This window comes from Mastomys coucha, unplaced genomic scaffold (genome assembly GCF_008632895.1).
Source record: "Mastomys coucha isolate ucsf_1 unplaced genomic scaffold, UCSF_Mcou_1 pScaffold23, whole genome shotgun sequence".
Classification (NCBI taxonomy): Eukaryota; Metazoa; Chordata; class Mammalia; order Rodentia; family Muridae; genus Mastomys; species Mastomys coucha.
Window position 1 is genome coordinate 93,146,438 of NW_022196906.1, and position 17,245 is coordinate 93,163,682.

Sequence of the window (17,245 nt, forward strand, 5' to 3'; positions counted from 1 at the left end):
TGTGTGTGGAGAACAGCTCCTGGTGTGTGTGTGTGTGCGTGTGTGTGTGTGGAGAACAGCTCCTGGTGTGTGTGTGTGTGTGCGTGTGTGTGTGGAGAACAGCTCCTGGCCAGAGAGAGAGCAGTACAAGGAAGTCCCTCGGATGCAGGGATTGTCATAGTTAACAAGCTGACAAAGATGGAAGTGTAAATGATGGGGGAATAACATTCCTCAGACAATATTTTTTTTTAAAAAAAGACAATTCAAAGTCATGGTAACTCCTAACCACACTGGAGCCGTCTAGTGGATGGCTCTTGGAATACACAGAATAAGGGGAGCCAGGCAACATGCACCTACAAACCCAGCTAGCTGCAAAGATTTCAAGGCAGAAGGAGGCCAACCTGGGCTACACAGTAAGCCCCTTTCTTAAGAGAGTAGTTAGGGAGACACTCACCTCTCATTTGTGCCGTGGGCTATGCTCTTTATCATGCAATTTCTTGTAATATTTATTTTTGGGTGCTCTTTTATATTTAATTTTCAATATGTAATGTTATTTGAAACAACATATTAAGAAACTAGGAAAAAGTCCTTTTGTCCCCTGCTTTTTTCTCTTGTCTGCTGGAATGTGCGCATGCACTGCCATCCATTAGCAATAAGGTGTAACTGGGAGAAAGAAACCTCTCCAATTTCCCCAAAATCCTGAATTAGTGAAAGGCCTAGCTGCCACAACACAGTTCAGCTTACAGTTCTACAGCACCTATCAGTTCTGGAGAAGCACACAGACTCTTAACCTTGCAGAGAAAAAAGTAATCAAAATCAATGTACATTTTTGTACTTCATTTATAAAAGACCAAACAGCAAAAATGAACATTATTATGCCCGCCATGAGCATTAAAGCACCTACTAGCATCTACTTTCTTCAAAATAACAGGACCAGGGTTAGGATTCTAAAGCTACCTGCCCCCACTTCCCAGGCTTACAAAGCTTCTATAGGGTCAACAATGAGATGTCCGATCATGAAATGTTAGTCAAGCAAGGCCACAGAGAACCACAAGAATAAATCATGAAACACTACATTAGGAGCAAAAGCTAGATAAAGACAGGGCTAGAGCGATGTTTCAGTGGTTAGAAGCACTCAAAGCTCTTGCTGGAGTTCAGTATCCAGAACCCACATGGTGGCTCACAGCCAGCTCTAACTCCAGTTCTAAGATATCTAACACTTTTTGGACCTTTGTGGGTACCAGGCACATACGTGATGCATACAAATACATGTAGACAAAAAAACCCATACACATAAAACAAAAAATAGATAAATAAAAGTTAAAAAATTCTAAGCAGGGGTAAACTGAGTAAATCTGTAAAACAAGCAGAAAAGTTATGTCACACCATTTAAGTTAGACAGAGTCTCTAACTGAACGCGGGGACACCAATTTGATAAGACTTAACAACACTCAAGGGATCTTCTAGACTCCAGGTCCCCAGTGCTAGAATTACAGTGTAAGCCGCAATGCCCAACTTTCTACTTGAAAGGGACCTAAACTCATCCTTGAAGTGAATACTTTACCATCGCAGCTACCTCCCCATCCCCACCCGTTCCTTGGCTTTCTAACAGTGAGCTCTCCTGGACTTCTCAAACTCCGAGTCTCTCTTCTAACTAGGGGCTGACATGGTTTTACAGCTTTACTCCCCAACTGTGTGTCATGTTTAAAACAGACAGGAGAAGAGAGAGGGCTGTGAATTCACTCACACTTTTATAAAAAAAGTGTGAACATCTGGTTGTCTAAGTACCATTTGTGGAAAGGGAGTATTTTTAATTGATTGAATGTCTTGGTGCCCTTATCAAAAAAATCCTATTTACAGGGGCCAAGGGAAGCCCACAGTTGATTTCTTTCTATTCTTCCTTATCATTAACATACATAGTCTTAATCAGAATACCAATGTTGATTACCACAGCTTTCTAGTATGTTTTTAAATGATAAAGTTATGAGTGTGCCCCCTCCCCTGCCAACTAGCTCTTTTTCAAGACTGTTGGGCTATTCAAATTTTCCTCCTCAATTAGCAATAGGCTTCCAATCTGTAATAAGTCAGCCATGTCTCCCATAAGCCACTGTGACAGAAGGCAGGCCAGAGGATACGAGCCTTTTCCTAATATCACCATGTCTGTGCCTGCATGGAACAATTCTTGCATTTCACTGCTTTTCTCTGTAACTAGGTCTTCTCTGCCCACAGTTCTTGTTATTTAGGGAGCAATTGGTAATGAAAAGCTAAGGAAGATAACTAGTCCAGGGACTAAGTGCTGATAAGAAGGTGATACTTGAACAAAGGCCTAACGAAGGGCAGGTTTTCATCAAGAGAGCAACAAGCACAAGGCTCTGAAATCCAATGTGTCTGTCACAACACAGGAACAGGAGGCCATTACTGTTGGAGCACAATGAGCGAAGGAGAGAGGAGTGGGAGAAGAGACCCACGACAAGGATGTTGGGAAAGAGTTGCTCTGTTGGCATGGTGGTCACTAGCCTCACATGGCTTTCTTTTACTATTTGAAATATGGATAAAAACTGAATTTTGTCCAGCTTTAAAACTAATTAAAAGTTTAAAAGATCTCATTAGCTACTTACACAGGTGAGTTGAAATTATATTTTGATATTTGGATCTTAATAACATTTAAATTGTGTTTACTATTTACATATAATAGCAGAAAAGTTATTATGCTAGAAAATGTTTAGTTACAGCATCCATTACTTTTCTATACACAGCACTGCTAGAGTCTTGTTAGTTACGTTAGGATTTTAATGTTTATGGCATGAGTTGGGAAATCATAAAACAGATATCTGATTGACATGTTTTTAAAGTTTTGTTCTGGCTGTAAATTTTACAAATGAATAGAGAAAAGGGAGGGCTACAAGACATAGGGAGGTCAGATATAGGGAGGTCAGATAGGAGGTTATCTCAATCACCAGGAATTCAGTTACTTCATGACAGTAGCCAGGACCAGAGTGGACACCGTGGAGACACGATTGACCCAGACTCCGGATAAATGGAGAAATCCAAAATGCAACAGATATAGGATATAGGGTGTGGGAGAGAAGAGAAGCCGAAGGTAACACTGAAAGGTTTCCCTAACTGCCTAGAAGACCGACTTGCCTGTTAATAAGATGAATAAGATTTAAGAAGTACAGATTTAGGTAAGAAGATTAAAAGAACTTTGGCTTTTGACCATGCTAGGGCTGAGAATCCCTACTGAACAGCCAGAGTGAGGATGCATGTGTTGAGTTTAGGATTTAAGGGAACACTGTGAACTAAACACAAACCAGAAAAATCATCATCATCTTATTCACTAAGGCAATGGTTATGGATAGATCAGGGCCAGAAATCTGTGCTCCACACTCAGTGTTACGGACAGAAATGCATTAAGCTAACTCACAGAATGTTTCAAGGAGGGAGCAGTCAACCATGTCAAATCCTAGTGATGTGTCTCATAACATAATAACTGACACCTGACTGCTGGATTCAGGCACATGGACACCACCAGTGAGAATTTTACTAGGAAAACATAGTAAAGCTTCAAGAGAGGTTCACTTGAATTGTAGGTGTGATTATAATGATCAATTAGTGGGAATGATTTGGGGGAAGACAGCATCAGGATACCTGAAATAGAGATGCTGATTGACATGTTTTTAAAGGATTTTAGTGATGGGTAAGTGATGGGTCTAGGAAACAATCATGGAGGCTGGAACTAAAGACAGGACAACATGATTATCAGACATGGCTATAAATTTTAAATAGCCTTTAGTTAGAAAACAAAAATTCCGCCAGGTGTAGTGGTCTACCCTAGCACTCGAAAGACAGTTTCAAGAGGAGCTCTGTGAGTCCAAGGCCAGCCTGGTCTACATAGAGAATTCCAGGACAGTCAGGGTTAGATAAAGAGACCATGTGTGAGAAAGAGGGAGAGAAGGAGGGAAGGAAGGAAGAAGAAAGGGAGGAAGGGAGGAAGGGAGGAAGGGAGGAAGGGAGGAAGGGAAGAAGGGAGGAAGGGAGGAAGGGAGGAAGGGAGGGAGGGAGAGAGAGAGAGTGTCTAATTTCCCATAAATAATCAAGAATACGTAGAATTAACATGAGCTAGAAGCTGAGATGTTAAGCAAAGGAATGATCAGAGATAAGAAATCTGATGAGATTCTAAGGGTCTGAAAACACCAGAAGGAGTAAGAAAGACCTCTGCCCACTTTTTGAGTGCTATGAGGGAAATGAAGGAAAAAAACATTAGTTGAATAGACGGCAAGAAAAAACTGGAGAAATGTCACCAAGTGAAGAATCTTGTTCTAAACAAAGACAAAAGGATCACAGAATCTAAGCATAAAGAACGTGTAGTGAAAGAAACAGAAGGCAGGGAATATGGGATAGAGAGCAGACAGACAGCTAAGTGGTATGAGAAAGAGAGTCCCTGGCTACCTGCAGTTCAGGTGAAGAGATACAAAAGCCACGGCAGAGAAACAGTGAATATGTGCTGGGTGAGAAGGACTAAACACAGAGACCACAGGGCTCTTCCTTGTGTTTGTCAATAGTCTGGACCAGGTGACAGCCTGATCTCAGAACTTCTTTACTCCTGCCCACAGACACAAGCAGTATAGGAGGGTTGATGATGTCCTGTCCTTTCATGATGAAACTTCAAAGTACCAATGACCTCTGAGTTATTTTTTGTAGCTTTCAGTAGCTCAAAAAGTGACTCTTCCTTTTTCTCAACCAAAGCAGGAATGCAAAATAGCTAGCTAAACTCAGGGTGCAGTCCATGATCATGAAGGACAGCAAAGTGAGCTAAGGTCAGAGCTACAAAGTCCGTGCCTTTTGACAAGAGGTTTAAAACAGACATGCCTCAAAACCTGGCTGTGAATTCATACCACATATTCAAAGCTTCAATAAAGTTATCACAAATTTATTTATTTAAGTATATGTTTTAGTTGAATAGTACTCTAAAATTATGTAAAAAACTCAGCAGAAAAATTACAGATATCAAATTTGTAAATTAATGTTAAGAAATTTATTATTGGGGGCTGGAAAGATGGCTCAGTGGTTAAGAGCACTGATTGCTCTTCTAAAGGTCCTGACTTCAATTCCCAAGCATCCACATAGTAGCTCACAACCATCTGTAATGGGATCTGATGCCCTCTTCTGGTATGTCTGAAGACAGCTATAGTGTACTCATATACATAAAATAAATATAAATAAACCTTTTAAAAAATTTATTATTGAATAAATCCTGTGTAACAAACAGGTACAGAGAGAAGGAGGAGAAGCTCAAAGCAAGTTTTGTATTTCAGGAAAGCAAAAAGATAAGACACAAGTTGTGCTCTGTTGTAGAGTATTATGTGGTGCAATTTTTCTTTCACTGGGGTTACTGTCTGTAACGTGTTTCCTGAATGACTTCCAGTGAGCCCCACCTGCTGATATCCATGCCCTGGTGCAGTCTCTTACCTCAAGTGAGCACTGGACTAGAAACCTCAGTCTGATAAATAAAATGCAGCAGACAAGATGGGATGCCATTCAAGAAGGTTCTCTTGTCACAGTCTCCTTTCTCTCTGTCTGAAGCTAACTGCGATTATGAGCTACCCTACGGAAAGGCCCACATAGCCCACAACTAAGTCCTGCCAACAACCTCAGGAATAAGTTGAGACCAGATTCTTCCTAAAATCAGCCTTCACATAAGACTAAGGCACCTATGACAATGACTTCATGAGAGACTTGTGCCAGAAGTACCAGCACCAGCTCACTTCACCTGCTCATGGGTGACCTAAGAGGTGCAACTAGAGCTCTGATTTGCCTGTTTCCTACTTTTAGAAACAGTGAGATAACCAGCATTGTTTTCATTGTTGTTCTTGTTGCTGTTTTAAGAATTAACTTATTTTATGTATGTGAGTACACTGTAGCTGTCTTCAGACACACCAGAAGAAGGCATCAGATTCCATTACAGATAGGTGTGAGCCATCATGTGGTTGCTGGGAATTGAACTCAGGACCTCTGGAAGAGCAGTCAGTGCTCTTAACCATTGAGCCATCTCTCCAGCCCCCCCCCCCCCAAACATTGTTTTTAAGTAGCTAAATTTTGGCAATTTTTTTAAATAAATATTTTTTAAAGGTTTATTTACTTATTTATTTTTGTATGTGAGTACACTGTAGCCATCTTCAGGCATACCAGAAGAGGGCATCGGATCCAATTACAGATGGTTGTGAGGCATCATGTGGTTGCTGAAAATGAACCCAGGACCTCTGGAAGAGCAGTCTTTAACACTGAGCAATTTCTCCAGCTTTCTTGGCACATTTTTAACATACACACACACACACACACACACACACACACACACACACACACACGTAGACTTTGGGCTATTGAATGTACCATTTAAATCAGAATGACTTTAGGTTAAAAATGGATTATTAAATAATTAGCAAAGGACACTCAAACATCCCAAGAGTACAGAAGACAACCTGGGCTGTACAATCAACTAATTTTTACATTTCTTTAGAAGCAACAAAGAAGAGAGGAAAATATTTCCTGGGCATCGCAGAAAACTGGTCAGAGGTTCTAAACAGGCAAACAAGAACAAGCTCTAACTGCATCTCTTAAATCACCCTTGAGTAGGATGAATTTAAGTCATTTGCTCTTAAAAATCAGTTGCTCAAATTCTTCAGGAAAGGTCTGGAATGACAGTTTGCTAAAACCCAGACTTGCTATTAATAGAGGCAACTTAGAGAAGTGTCAAACTTCAGTTTAGAGCTAAATAAACTAAACTATTAGTTTCCTAGAGAATGAAAAGTTAATAAGCTATCAACAGTGTTCTATTTCATCACCTCTTTGCCCTTACTGAGGTATAACTGTCACAATGAGTCTCAATGTGACACTTTCACGTGCACACACCTGGATCTAGCCACCATCTCTAATATCTTCTCTTATGCCTACTTCTCCTTTTCCTGCTTCTAACGGTTCCCTTCTACTTTCACTGTTTCTTCTTTCTTTCTCTCTCTCTTTCCTTCTTTCTCTCTTTCCTTCCTTCTCTTTGTGAGTCTGACTTTTCTCACTTGGCAGAATGATCTCCAGTTTTACCCATCTTCCTACAAATAACAGGTTTTGTTCTTTCTAGCTGAACAACAACAAAAACTCACTGCATATATATGCACATATATTCTACAGTGTCTTTACCCATACATGCTGTCAATGTGTCCATAGTCTGGCTCTGTAACTTAGCAGCTGTAAACAGTGAACTGGCACATCATGGGTATGCTGGGAAGCCAACTTTGACTCCTTGGCTCAGGAGTGGTACAGGTGGATCACATACTAGTTCTATTTTTAATTCTTTGAAGACCCTTCATACACATTTCCACAGTAGCTGGACTAATTCATAGTGTCTAGAAAAGAAAGTATAAACCAATGACAGCTAAACAAATTTTAATAACAAATAATTAGAAAACTGATAGGAACTTTGAATTGTTTACAATATTTATGATATCAGAGGAAGTCAAGTTTGCAGAAAGATACAAAAATACAATTAAAAACCAGGTATCTGAACTCTGAAGAGATTTTGACTTTAAACCTACTGCAGGTTAAAATTCATCCCTCCCATTAATTTCCCAGATATGCTAGATGCTGGGGAGAGTGAGATAAAGCAGGCTCTCCTACCTTCAATGTAGTCTCAGCACAAGCAAGTAAAATACAAGTGTAATGTAGCAAGTGAGACTATCAATACAAAAGCAAACAGACGCTGAGTGTGGTGGCACATCTTTAATGCCAGAACTTGGGAAGCAGCAACAAGTAGATTTCTGTGATCTTAAGGTCACACTGGACTACACAGTGAACTCCAGGCCAACCAGAGCTACATACTGGGACTATTTGAAAACCAAAACCAAAACTCAAACCAAAAGTAATAACAACTCCTGCAGAAAAAACAAACAAAAAAATCCGAAGCAAACAAACAAACGACCCACAAGATTTAAAAGAGTAGTTCTAGAATAAAGACAGAACTGCTCCTTAGGTTGTATTTTATAAGACTGTGAAAATCACACATCTGGGGCTGGCGAGATGGCTCAGTGGGTAAGAACACTGTCTGCTCTTCTGAAGGTCCTGAGTTCAAATCCCAGCAACCACATGGTGGCTCACAACCACCCGTAATGAGATCTGATGCCCTCTTCTGGCACATATGAAGACAGCTACAATGTACTTATGTATAATAATAAATAAATCTTTGAGCCTGGACAAGCAGGGTTGACCAGAGAGAGCAGAGGTCCTAAAAATTTCAATTCCAAACAATAATAAAGAAAATCACACATCTGGCATCTAGCGGACGAGGACTAAGAATAGTATATGCCATGAGATGACAGGACAAGCACCCACATCCCACAACTGCACACTATCCATATACCAAGAGAAAGGAAGAACAAGAAAGTCTTAACTATGTGGCCTTAGAATCAAATTCCATCCTACATATAAACCTAAAATATATTTTGTGTTATCTTAATGTATAATCGGTTTTCCAAGAATGTAGCTCCTTTATAAATAATGGGTATACTTTTGTCTTACTTGGACCTTTTACCAAAAGTTCAGACACTGAAGAGGCTACATAAAAAAATCACTTATGATTCCATTTAAGTAACTGTAAAGTCTTTATCACTCTATAGTGTACCCATCACATTAATAGCCAATATGCACATTTGGAAACATATCATTAATTTGTTAATGTAAATAGACCTGCATATTTACACATTTACATAATTTTATTTTATCTTCCATTAATAGAGCAGGGGTATTATGCCAACTTTAAAAAAGTTACACATAAGTAAGTTAACATTTTCATTTTGGAGCAGACGAAAAGGATTAATTTGTAAATATCTATCACTGTAAGTGAGTTTAATTAGGCTGGGAACAACTACCTGCAATGGCTTGTGAGGACCCACTCAATCCAAAAGGAAACCTCAGAAATGCACTGATCCCCCAAGACAGTAGAAAATGGAAATCTGGGTTTCCAGTATCTCCAAAACCATCTGAGAAAAACAACAACAAAAACAACTAATTTAAGCCGGGCAGTGGTGGCGCACGCCTTTAATCCCAACAATCAGGAGGCAGAGGCAGGCGGATTTCTGAGTTCGAGGCCAGCCTGGTCTACAGAGTGAGTTCCAGGACAGCCAGGGCTATACAGAGAAATCCTATCTTGAAAAACCATTAAAAAACAAAACAAAACAAAAAAACAACTAACTTCCTTTTGTCACTATTCTAAAATATCAAATAAATAAATTCTATTGAGATCAGTCAAATATTCTCTATTGTTCATTTTAAAGCTCTGGACACTTATTGTACTTATGTTTGTCCCTAGAGAAACCAGGAATCCCATACTCAAGAATACTGGAAACCAATACCAAGAGTCCCACTTTACTAAGCTATGCTTCAATTTCAATCGCACACTTCCCTCCACGTGTGAGTTGTACTCTTCTAAGAACATAAAAGACACAAAACCTTAACATTCCCTTACTGATACTTGAAGATTTATGGAAAAATAAGTACTTCTCTGCCCAAGAGTTGATTCTACTACCAGACAAAACTGAACGCTAAATAAGTCTTCCCTAATTTTGAGAGGAAAAAAATGTAGCCTCTTCTCAAACAATACAAAAAAAAAAAAAAGACATTATTAACAAAGACAGACTTTTCATGTACAGGCAGCAATCTTGTCCTCACTATTTATTTCAAAATTTCAACTTGCTTCCAAAAGGAGAAGAAAGGGGAAAAAATTGCCCCACACTACCTCAATGCAAGGCTTCGTGTCTTGTTCTATGCTTTTCCGGCTCTTTTAGGACTCAACCAGATTCATAACATTTCTTTTAGATGCTTCATATAATACATTTGCAGTGATTTTCACCTTAGTTTTTTTCCTCATAGGATTATTCTTCATTATTTCTAAAGTTTCACAACATCCTTCTTTTCCACATTAATCAAAACCACACTTCCACATAACCTCAAGTAAGAGATAGCTCCTAAAATAACATTTGACAGTTGGACCTCATCTGTAAGGTACCACACTCTGGCAACTGAGACCTCTAAAATATGATCAGCTTTAAATCCAGACTTGGGAGCACATACATACACCACAGTACACACAGGAACAGTAAATGTGTGAGGTCAGAAGACAACCTGCAGGAAGAGTCAGTCCCAGGGATTCAACTCACACAGTCAAGTCTTAGTAGCAGGTACCTCTTCCCCGAAGAACCCACTCATTGCTCCAATTTTGTATGTTAAAATGTAGGAATTTGTAGAACTGAATTGAATATTCAGCATAACACAATGGGAAAGTTAATATATCCAGTTCTCAGGTTTTCCCCAATAAAAGATGACAAGGATGAACTAAAGACTGGTAAAATATTCCCTCACTTTATATTCATATAGAACAAAACCTTTTCATAATAGAAAAGCCAGTACACAGTTAAAGGGGATATGAGGAGTGCCTTATAGTTCATTATTTGTAGTGAGTGTCTAACTTAGTAATGCATTTTCATGGCCCTGGTACACACATTAACACCAGCTTTAGTGCTCACAAGAACCAAGAGCAACATAACATTCATACTTCTAAAATCAAACACTAGGATGTATACCCTTTTAAGTATAGTACAAGTCACAAAGAGCCATATAGGTCTATTTGACCATGAATGCTCTTTTGCCCTATTTAAAAAAGTAATACATTTATTCTTCAGTGTAGGCTTTATGAGATGCCCCTAGATGGAGCGAATAAGTTAGAGAGACCTATGATACAAACCAGCATAATGTGGCAGTCCAAAGACTATCTCTAACAAACAGAACGGAATAAACGGGCTGGGAATACCACAGAGCTACACATACTTTCTATGTTGGTTGACATTATTCACATGCCTCCAATGATAAGATAACCAAGGAAATCCTCTAAAATACAGCAAATGCCTATTTCTTAATCTTGGCACTCAAAAAAGCTACTTAGACACAAGTAGATGTTGCCTTGCAGCATACAGTAAATTATTCAAGACTGAACAGTGCAGTGACTTCAGGATCCTGAGTATGGTCTTGCACAATACACCCCGTAAGTACAACTGTGCACAGGCCAGCTGCCTCCTGATTATAAAGCCTCTCATTTGCTTCCCATTCTCAGAGAAGCCTCGCAGCGGAGCTCTCCATGGTGCTTACTACACTTGGCTGCCTCATCTAAGAGTTGGTAAGAGCTTTTCTACTTGCTCTCGGATCTACAGCCTGTAATCCACACCGTGGCCTGTAACAACAATGCAGTCTCATGAGCCACCGATGACCTGTTTTTCCACATTTGCCTGTGCTGAGACCCTCAAGTATTTTTCTAATTTGACTGTCCAGTTAACCTAGCTTTGCACTCCAAGTCTACCATGTCATTAACTACACAAAGCCCTTACAGAGGCCAAGGTTCACTTTGTGAGAGAGCTCACTGGCCTACTCTGGACAAAAAAGTTAAAATTCCTCAGATTCAAGTCCCAAACATGACATTGTTACTTTTATTTACCATTGCAAAATAACTAAAATGACTTTTGACAGCAGATGTTTGGTACCTGATACTTTTACACAGAACCAATGCCCAGGCTTCAGAGAACTCCCAAACCCCTTAAAACCATGTGTTTCTTTAGAGCATAAGCATGTAGTCTGTGAAGGGAGTGGGTAATATTAATCATTAAGAAACTAAAACCCGGGCTGGAGAGATGGCTCAGTGGGTAAGAGCACCAACTGCTCTGCCAAAGGTCCTGAGTTCAAATCCCAGCAACCACATGGTGGCTCACAACCATCTGTAATGAGATTTGACACCCTCTTCAGGTACATCTGAAGACAGCTACAGTGTATTTATTTATAATAATAAATAAGTCTTTGGGCCTGAGCGAACAGCGACTGAGAGAGTGGGGTGAGCGCAGTTGACTGGAGCGAGCAGAGGTCCTAAAGTCAATTCCCAACAACCAGATGAAGGTTCACAACTATCTGTACAGCTACAGTGTACTCATATACATAAAATAAATAAATAAATAAATCTTTTAAAAAAAAAAAGAAAAAAGAAACTAAAACCCACTACTATGCTTCAGGGGATCACAGCACTGAGATTTAGTAAATGAGGCCATTCTTCAGTTTCTTGAAGGGAGCAGTAATGTTTTGTCAAATAATACTCTATCTTTACCCAGAAATGAACCTGACAGATGATATTTACTTGAAAGCAACCATCAAATCAAAAATTAAAGTGTAGAGGATAAAGTTTAGTGACAGACCACAAGTACACAATCCTGGATTGGGGGAGTGGGAGGCTGAACGCAGAATCAATTCAAAGGCTAGTTCCCCAGATAAAACTGAAGACTCTATACTAAAACATTTCTGAGTCTTCATTAAGTGTCTGAATTTGGGTGGCAATCTTTCCTTTAAGACACTGCAAAATGTCCTGGAACATGAAATAAGCAACCCCCACATGTCACACATTGCCGCGAAAGATTAAGAAATTCATATTGACAAGTCTGCTTTAGGACCACTCCCCACAAACCCTGCCCTTACTGGTGTTTTGTAAACAAACTTCAAACTTCTAAAACATGATAAACAAACTTCATTTTTGCATTTAAAGTAAAACCAAAGGAAGGTAAATTTGTGCTTAGAGGCTAGCTCAGTTTAACTTCACAGAGTTTTCTAATACTGCTAACTGCCCACACAAGAGAACAAATCAATAAGCAGCAACAGGCAAGACCAATAGAACACAACTGCCAAGAACTAAAAGATAAAATCTCTGATCCTCCTTGAGTTCCTTTTTGTGTAAGGCAAGAGGTAGAGATCAAAGTTCTTTTTGGAGAGAGGTACCAGCCCCAAGGTTCATAAAATACTTGTAAATATCCATCTGATAAACATATAAATTCAATAATCAAAAAGCAAGCAGTCCAATTAGAAAGTGAGTATAAAAAGACATAAACATTTTCCTTTATTCCATGAAAAGATTTCAACATTGTTCTTCATTAAGAAAATCAATACAAATTAAGAGGATGATACAGTAGTATCAGTACACAGCTATCTAACAGTAAATGTTGACAAGGACTGAGAGAAATTAAATCTCCTACAGTACTGATGAATATAAAATGATAATCAGAAGAGTTCAACAGTTTCTTTACAAACTAAACATACATTTACATATGTAAATCAACAGCTTTAGTAATTACATTTTTAGGCATTTCTTTCAGTCATATCCACAAAAAAACAAAACAAAACAAAACAAAACAAAACAAAAACTGTCTATGACTGTTCACAGTAGGTTATAACAGCCAAAAGGTAGAAACAAAAATGTTCAATAGATGGCTGATTATAAACAAATGCAGGGACATCCATTCACGGGAATTCTATGCGGCAAAAAGAAGAAACAAACTATAGATATATGCAATAAATTGGAAGACTCTCAAAAGCATGATGAGTGACAAAAGCCACTCCCCCAATGGATCACATACTGTATGTTTCCATTCATGTAACAATGCAGACAACTTACAAAAGTATTGAAAGGGAAAAAAGATAAGTAGTTGCCACCAGAAATTAAGGATGGGGCTGGGAATATGTCTTTAAATACATAGCATGAAGGAAATGGTGATGGATACTTTTGTATCTTAATAGCAGTGGTTATAAAATGATACAAAAATATCCACATACTATACCAATTCCCTGGTTCTGTAACTATGTAAAATGTAACTAATGAAGGTAACCTGAGTTAGTTATATACAACCTCTCTGCAACAATACATTTTTTTTATTCAAAAAAATACAATCAATACAAAACAATTTAGAAGTCTCAAGAACATGGGAACTATGTTAAAGGGATGAAATAAACAGGACCAGCCATGGTATAGTACAAATAGAGATGAGTCCATCCACCTCCTCCAACAGCTCAATTTATTATGCATTTATTAAGTGCCTTGTAGTTTAAAAAAAATAGTTTAACAACTTATTATACAGAAGTATGAGTGAAAGAAGAGCCAAAGATGACTCAGGGAAGTTTAACAGAAGGATAAGTGAAAGACAGTACTGAACTGGGAAGTCATGAGTAAGTCCTCTTAGGAAAAAGAACATGCTTTGTTAGATGCTATGGATGACATCCACACAAAGATTTGAGACGAGAAGTAGGCAGAAAGTCAAGATGATAATGTAGATGTATGAATTGCGTAGTTAAGGTTAAGCAAGCAATTGAGGAGATCTCTCAGGAAGAAAATATAATGGACTATAGATGGAAATAATTTAAAACAATTTGACTTCCCATGAGTCAACTTACAGCTATCACACTCTAGTGTCATCAGAACTATGAGCTCCTTCAGAGCATTTCTGGTACCCTTGTATTGCTAAAGTACACAATATAGGGGTTTATATTTCATTGGTACATAGATGTAACTTATTAAAGGGATCCAACCACCTGTGTGTCAGAGGTCAAGGTCTGGCATCTTCCAGTTTGAAACAGGGTCTCTCACTGAACCTGAAGCTCCCTGTTCTAACTAGACAAACTAGCCAGAAAGCCTCCATGATCTACCTCCCAATGACAAGATCACAAACATGCACTGCCACACCTGGCTTTTTAAGTAGGTACTGGGATCCTAACTCAAGTCCTTGCTTGTAAAGCAAGCAATTTACCTACTGAGCCATTTCCTCAACTTCCAATAGCTTCTAATTAATAACTGATATGAAAGTAGTGCTTCAGTTAGCTGTTTGAAAGTTGGAACTTTTCCTTTAAACTGGTAAGATCATCAAGTTCAGACACCTGAAGTCATGTGTTTAAAGCTCTGCCTCTTCCTAAGGCCCTACAGTGGAAGAATTAGAAAACCAGACTTTACAGTTAGTTTCTGCTCCCAAATGCTAGAGCAAATTCTAACTCAAAATGGAAAATATTCTTCAACAAGTTTTCGAATGAAATAAAACATAATCATTTACTGGGAGTGTGAGACAAATGAAGTTTTCAACTATACACACTATACAAGCTGATCATGTACAAAAAAGGCAAAGAAACTACAGGTGAGACCAGAGAAGTATTTTGGAACAGCATTTTCCAAGCGTGCTCAAAGGACTAGGATCTATTGATCACCTCTGTGTGTGTGTGTGTGTGTGTGTGTGTGTGTGTGTTTTCAGGTGAACTATAGGATAACTGGATTCTAAAGGACACAATCAGAAGGAAATTGAACAGTTATGACACATCCTTTTCTCCTTTTAATACAATGACAGAAGTCATTGGTCTGTTCTCCCACAAAACATCCATGGACAATATAAAGTGAAATAATGGGCTAATGTTATAAGTGGCCGGAGAGTACTTCTCTAGTTGCAGTTTAAGTAAACAGTTTAGTAAGATGGACCCACGGCTAGATTTGTTGACCACCTTCCAAAATTACATTTTGCACTGTATTGTGACTTCCGTCTTTTGGGGTAGCAGCATGGCTCTAACTAACCCTGAATGGAGTGATGTAGCTGGTGCCTTTGAACACATAAGTGTGTTTGTGTGAGAGGTCAAAGAAGAGGAAAGAAACCGGTTGGAGTTGCAAGACTGTAGGGAATCTGACAAGCCATCTATAATCCAACTGCCATCCACAGGTCTAAAAGATGACCGATCATTCTTTGCCAGCCCACTTCTTTACTTCCAACAACAATTGAATCATTGGTAGGTTCTATTTGGAGTCCAACTGCTAAAATCTGTGGTCAAACCTCCCAGAGTTCTCTCCCAGCAACATGCATTCTTGTTCATTTCATTCCTGGTCCTGTTTTTTTAAGGACAATATAGCGGAAGGAAAATTGTCTGGGCTTTTTGTTGTTGCTTTTTAATTTAAGAAATAAAACCTGGCATTTCTTCTAGGTATATCATTATGTTCCCTTCTTTCCAAGTACTGAGGAAACCTATTCTTTTTTATTCCAACTTTTTGGTCCCTCCTAAAATGTTTTGCTCTCCCTAAAGAAAAAACAAACACCTGACATTGGAAACACTTTCTCTAGTCTCGAACCCCAAACCTCAACAGCAGAGCAGAGCAAAGGGGTTTAAATAACCACACACAATAACACGAGTTGCCCCTGATGTGAAAACCTCCATTGCCAAGAAGCAAGCGGCCCTGGCAGGTGCCCGGGTGTAGGGACTTGACAGAAGATGCACAGCCTTAGCCTGGCAGCTCTGTACTGTGGCAGCTTAAGCGTTCGCACCTCTTCTATCCACAGCCCAGGGAAGCGAAGTGGACTCTAGGTTCCAGGCCTGCCCTGAACCCTCGCAGGCAGCGAGCTCCGTTCGGAGAAGCAACTGCGCAGGGAGGGAGACGAGGGAAAGCTCGGCCAAACCCAAGCCGCGCCCATGGGCTGGCTGCCTGGAGCCCGACCTCCCCGCCTGTGGGACGCTGTCCTGGGAACCCGCACCGGTGGGAGCTCTCGAGTAGGAGAAGCCTCCGACTCGGCCTGGGTCGCGTGCATCCCACCTGAGGCCACCGCAGGGGGTGGTGCTCCGGAGGCTCACGGCGCCCGGGTAATGCTGTGCGCAGGACCCGGGTTACCCGGCGCCGGGAGGGTCACTCACCGAGAGGACGCTCATGCGGATTGGGGTCTCCAACAGGCACGCCATCTTGAGCCTTCCCACCCGGCTGCTGCCGGCGCCGGCGCGCGGCCGGCACTTTCGACAGCCACCTATGTGGCCAACAGCCGGAGCCTCTGTCGAAAGCCAGGCAAGCTGCCCAGAACCCACGGCGCCCCAGGCGTCGCTTGAGCACCGAAGGACCAGGCAGAAGGGCGAGGAATTGGGAAACCACGCCGGACCCCGGCTTACGAATCGTCCTCTCAGAAACAGCAGCTACTCTCCGCTGGGGTCAGAGGTGGGCGCGGGCAGCGGCCTCCGCATGCGCAGAAGCCTGCTTGCCCCACCTTCCGCTGCTGTGGGGCGGAGCTTCACCCTGGCTCTACGAGCTGTCCGCACTCTTAAATTTCAGTTTACAGGTTCTCTTTCCTAACCGCTCGTAGGTGGAGTTACTACCTACGAAGTTTGAAGTTCACTTTCACATTCATTATCTCACTCTACACCAAATTCCTAGTTTCAGTACTATCTCCCTCTTAAAGCTGGAGAAACGGGTCTCAAAACTAGGTCTTCTGCCTGCAATGAAAATCGCTTCACGCTTCAACACTCAAGTATGACCTGCTTTATTTAGCATTGTGTGCCCGACCCACTTATTGGTAAGAACGGGTTCTCTAGAGCCAGGACGCCTGGATTTAATCCTAGCTGCTTTCGTTAGCAC

The 17,245-nt window shown here is 40.3% G+C and overlaps 1 protein-coding gene across 3 annotated transcripts in view; it reads right to left on the minus strand.

Annotated features, from left to right (window-relative positions):
• Armc8 (armadillo repeat containing 8) overlaps positions 1-16,838 on the minus strand; it is a 94,574-nt gene extending 77,736 nt beyond the window's left edge. For all 3 annotated transcript variants that reach the window (XM_031345782.1, XM_031345783.1, XM_031345781.1), the window contains exon 1: positions 16,537-16,838. Coding sequence is in view for 2 of the 3 variants with exons in the window: in XM_031345783.1 (XP_031201643.1) it covers positions 16,537-16,581 (45 nt within the window). In the remaining variant the exon portion in view is untranslated. The remainder of the gene's footprint in view (positions 1-16,536) is intronic.
• Between the last annotated feature and the right edge of the window lie 407 nt (positions 16,839-17,245).